The sequence below is a fragment of the Babylonia areolata genome, chromosome 24 (genome assembly GCF_041734735.1).
Source record: "Babylonia areolata isolate BAREFJ2019XMU chromosome 24, ASM4173473v1, whole genome shotgun sequence".
Classification (NCBI taxonomy): domain Eukaryota; kingdom Metazoa; phylum Mollusca; class Gastropoda; order Neogastropoda; family Buccinidae; genus Babylonia; species Babylonia areolata.
In genome coordinates this window covers 11,579,928-11,584,927 of record NC_134899.1, presented here as the reverse complement: position 1 = coordinate 11,584,927, position 5,000 = coordinate 11,579,928, and the positions used below count along the sequence as shown (strand labels likewise).

Here is a 5,000-nt window from a genome sequence, read left to right as displayed (position 1 = left end):
TTTGTTTGACAGGTACCGCTGTCTGTAACTGCTGAATCACTGATGAGGCATATTTGTTTGACAGGTACCGCCCTGTGCCGTCCATCCAGTGATGGAAACATATCCACTGCTCCAATCAGGTAAGCTGTGATGGAAACCGCACACCTGATGTTAAAAACCTCGTCATCAGAATGTCGAAACTTGACTGTTGGAACGCTTCTGTAGCTCATAGTCATCTTCTGCAATCTGTACTACTACTACTACTACTACTACTACTACTACTACTACTACTACTGCTGCTGCTGCTGCTACTACTACTACTACTACTACTACTACTACTACTACTACTACTACTACTACTACTAACATTGATGATGATGATGATAATGATTGTAATAAGCTTCTTTATGTAGCGCCTTATGAAATAATTTTGCTCTAAGCACTTTACAATTACAATAGTTCCAATTTAAGATACATAACATAAAAAACCCAAGACGATTTATGACAAGACAGAACCTCAAAGTACAATCTCCCTGTCTCTTTCTCTTTCTCTCCTTGTCTCTGTCTCACTGTCTCAATTCCTGTCCTGTCTTTGTCTCTGTCTGTCTGCCTGTATCTCTCTCTCTCTCTCTCTCTCTCTCTCTCTCTCTCTCTCTCTCTCTCTCTCTCTCTCTCTCTCTCTGTGTGTGTCTATCTGTCTGTCTATCTCTCCCTCTCTTTCCCACACGCTCGCTCTGTTTCTCTTTATCTCTCTGTCTCTGTCTTTGTTTTTGTCTGTCTGTCTGTCTGTCTGTCTGTCTGTCTGTCTGTCTGTCTGTCTGTCTGTCTGTCTCTCTCTCTCTCTCTCTCTCTCTCTCTCTCTCTCTCTCTCTCTCTCTCTCTCTCTCTCTCGCTCGCTCGCTCGCTCGCTCTCTCCGTTTCTCTCTTTCCCTCCTCTTCACTCCTAAATTTAGAAAGAGGAACACTACTTTTTATTTCTTTTTGTTGTTGTTGTTGTTGTTTTTGTTTTTCTTTTTTTTTCATTATTTGTTTTGTTTTGTTTGTTTGTTTGTTTGTTTTCTTCTAGAAGTAAAAAAATAATTAAAAAATTAAAAAATATATTTTGAAAAAACCGAAAGCGAGTATTTCTCCCTCCATGCCAACAGTGAACAGGACCGGGAGTTTCTGAGGAGCCTGCCGTCCGTGCGGGGCAGCTACCCTGCGGGGTTCAAGGAGGCCTACCTGGCCCGGGACGGGAGCGTGGTGCACGGCTACAGGCCCGCTGGGGAGTACATCAAGGTCATCGGCAGTCCCCAAGCCTCCGTGGACGCTGTCAACCGTGTAAGGAGGGAAGGGAGGAGGAATTTTGCCAGGAACAAACCTTTTGTTGCCGTATATTTCGTTCGTACGCTTATTGCAGGGAATTATGTCAACTTCCATGCCTCTGTAGCTGTTGATATTTTGCCTGAAAAAGTGTACACTTACTGCAAGGTATTATGTCAATTCCCATGCCTCTGTAGCTGTTGATATTTTGCCTGAAAAAGTGTACACTTATTGCAAAGTATTATGTCAACTTCCATGCCTCTGTAGCTGATGATATTTTGCCTGGAAAAAGTGTACACTTACTGCAAAGTATTATGCCAACTTCCATGCCTCTGTAGCTGTTGATATTTTGCCTGGAAAAGTGTACACTTACTGCAAGGTATTATGTCAACTTCCATGCCTCTGTAGCTGTTGATATTTTTGCCTGGAAAAAAATGTACACTTACTGCAAGGTATTATGTCAACTTCCATGCCTCTGTAGCTGTTGATATTTTTGCCTGGAAAAAGTGTACACTTACTGCAAAGTATTATGTCAACTTCCATGCCTCTGTAGCTGTTGATATTTTTGCCTGGAAAAAGTGTACACTTACTGCAAAGTATTATGTCAACTTCCATGCCTCTGTAGCTGTTGATATTTTTGCCTGGAAAAGTGTACACTTACTGCAAGGTATTATGCCAACTTCCATGCCTCTGTAGCTGTTGATATTTTGCCTGGAAAAAAATGTACACTTACTGCAAGGTATTATGTCAACTTCCATGCCTCTGTAGCTGTTGATATTTTGCCTGAAAAAGTGTACACTTACTGCAAGGTATTATGTCAATTCCCATGCCTCTGTAGCTGTTGATATTTTTGCCTGGAAAAAGTGTACATTTACTGCAAAGTATTATGTCAACTTCCATGCCTCTGTAGCTGTTGATATTTTGCCTGGAAAAAGTGTACACTTACTGCAAAGTATTATGTCAACTTCCATGCCTCTGTAGCTGTTGATATTTTGCCTGGAAAAAGTGTACACTTACTGCAAAGTATTATGTCAACTTCCATGCCTCTGTAGCTGTTGATATTTTGCCTGGAAAAAGTGTACACTTACTGCAAAGTATTATGTCAACTTCCATGCCTCTGTAGCTGTTGATATTTTGCCTGGAAAAAGTGTACACTTACTGCAAGGTATTATGCCAACTTCCATGCCTCTGTAGCTGTTGATATTTTTGCCTGAAAAAAGTGTACACTTACTGCAAAGTATTATGTCAACTCCCATGACTCTGTAGCTGTTGATATTTTTGCCTGGAAAAAGTGTACACTTACTGCAAAGTATTATGTAGAAATTGTTTCGCCCAAAGTTGTGCAGGCAATCTGTCAGCATCGTCTGAACGTGGGTGACAGCAAAACATTCCTTCTGTGTGTCCCTCCGTCAGGTGGCTGGTGAGATGCACAAGATGTTGAAGAACGCCCCCTATCACATCTTCAGCAACCTGGTGACCCACAACTCCGGCATGGGCATCTTCCGTCAGCGAGAGAAGCTGACCATCTTTCCTGAGTACGCCAGACTGAGAGACACACCAGAGTGCCGTGGTGAGCAGTGTATTGTATTGTATTGTATTGTATTGTATTGTATTGTATTGTATTGTATTGCATTGTATTGTATTGCATTGTATTGTATTGTATTTCTCTTTTCTATCACAACAGATTTCTCTGTGTGAAATTCGGGCTGCTCTCCCCAGGGAGAGCGCGTCGCTATACTACAGCGCCACCCTTTTTTTTTTGTATTTTTTCCTGCGTGCAGTTTTATTTGTTTTTCCTATCGAAATGGATTTTTCTACAGAATTTTGCCAGGAACAATCCTTTTGTTGCCGTGGGTTCTTTTACGTGCGCTAAGTGCATGCTGCACACGGGACCTCGGTTTATCGTCTCATCCGAATGACTAGCGTTCAGACCACCACTCAAGGTCTAGTGGAGGGGCAGGAAATATCGGCGGCTGAGCCGTGATTCGAACAAGCGCTCAGATTCTCTCGCTTCCTAGGCGGACGCGTTACCTCTAGGCCATCACTCCACTGCTTTATCTTTACAACAACAAGAACAAATTTATCATTTGAACTGTATTGTTTTGCTTTCCGTCACAACAGATATGTCTGTGTGGAATCCGGGTTGCTCTTCCTGGGGGACAGACAGCGTGTCGTGACAGTACAGCTCCACCCATGTCTTTTTCTTTTTTTCCTGTCTGTCTGCAAGTGTACTTGTTTTGTTTTGTTTTTGTTTGTTTGTTTTACTATCAAAATTTATTATTCTACAGATTGTTGGCAGGGACAACCCTTTTTATTTATTTATTCTTTTTTTTTTTTTTTTTTTTTTTTTTTGCCATGGGTTCTTTTTTTTGTGTGTGCGCTAAGTGCATGATGCACAAGGGACTCCGTTTTAACATATCATCCGAATGACTAGCACCGAGACCACTATCAAGGTCTAATGGACAGGATGTGGAGGGGGTGGGGGTAGGGATGGGGGTGGTGGGGAGGGGGGGGGGGTAAAAATCCCCGGTCCATTTATGACTCGTACCGGTGGACACTTCTTCCTAGTTGGGCGCATTCCCACCAGTCCACGGCTCAAGGTGCAAAGGTCCAGTGCACTGTTCGTACCTACCTTACTATGATCATTGCAATGAAAGATACACTAAATCTTTTAACTCTCTCCATACGAACGGCGAAAGAGACGACGTTAACAGCGTTCCACCCCAGTTACCATCATCAAAATATTGCAAGCGGAAGGCTCTTATACTGAAGACGTGAATGTTGACAAAGAATACCACAATTCTGACGACGGAAGCTAAAGGTTGGGTCATTCAGACACCCACTGTACATCCGAGGGATCTGTGTAGAGGAGAAGAGAGGACTGGCCGTACTGAGTGAGTTAAAAACCACATCTCAAATGCTTATCACTCAGTACGCTAATGGAGAGATTTATCAAACATTTGAAGAAGACAAATTATGCTTCTTTTTGGTTTGCTTGTTTGTTTCTTTGTTGTTGTTTTTTTCTGTTTCTGTATTTCGTTATATAAATTTTGGGATATGTATGTGTGTTTGACGCTGTTCATCGAAGCAATATTCCAAATGTGCGCCGTTCACGCGAGCATGCACATACCAACACATACAGACACAAGCAGAGACACATACAGACACACAGACACACAGAGACTCTGTCTGTCTGTCTGTCTTTCTCTTTCTCTCTCATTCTCTTCATCTGAAGAATCAATATCTCTTTCTTTTTTTCTTACAATTCTCATGATAAAGTCTGTTGGCCAAAGTCATTAAATCCGTTCAGAGTGCAGAGATGTGTGTGTGTGTGTGTGTGTGCGTGTGTGTGTGTGTGTGTGTGTGTGTGTGTGTGTGTGTCTGTCTGTCTGTCTGTCTGCCTGCCTGTCTGTCTGTCTGTCTGTCTGTGTCTTGTCTATCTATGTGTCTGTGTCTCTGTGTGTGCATGTCTGTCTCTATTTTGCGTCTGTCTCTATGTGTGTGTGTGTGTGTGTGTGTGTGTGTGCGCGCGCGCGCGCGCGCACGCGCACCTCCCCTCTCCAGGTCGGTGTGACGGAAGCTGCGCCATCACGTGCACGTTCGATGGGCGGAAGTGGGACACGGTAGGCGGGGCGGGGGGAGCGCTGGCCGTGGTGTTGGAGGAGAACGTCATGTGCTACAGCAACGACCCTTACCGCTTCCACGACAACATCGCCGTG

The 5,000-nt window shown here is 43.4% G+C and overlaps 1 protein-coding gene across 1 annotated transcript in view; it reads left to right on the top strand.

The window, feature by feature from the left end:
* The window catches only part of LOC143298956 (uncharacterized), a 9,827-nt gene that overhangs the window by 1,231 nt on the left and 3,596 nt on the right, over positions 1-5,000 (top strand). The window contains exons 2-5 of the mRNA XM_076612006.1: positions 65-119; positions 1,125-1,299; positions 2,695-2,851; positions 4,846-5,000. The exon at positions 4,846-5,000 is cut by the window's right edge and continues 57 nt beyond it. Of these exons, the coding sequence (XP_076468121.1) occupies positions 65-119; positions 1,125-1,299; positions 2,695-2,851; positions 4,846-5,000 (542 nt within the window). The remainder of the gene's footprint in view (positions 1-64; positions 120-1,124; positions 1,300-2,694; positions 2,852-4,845) is intronic.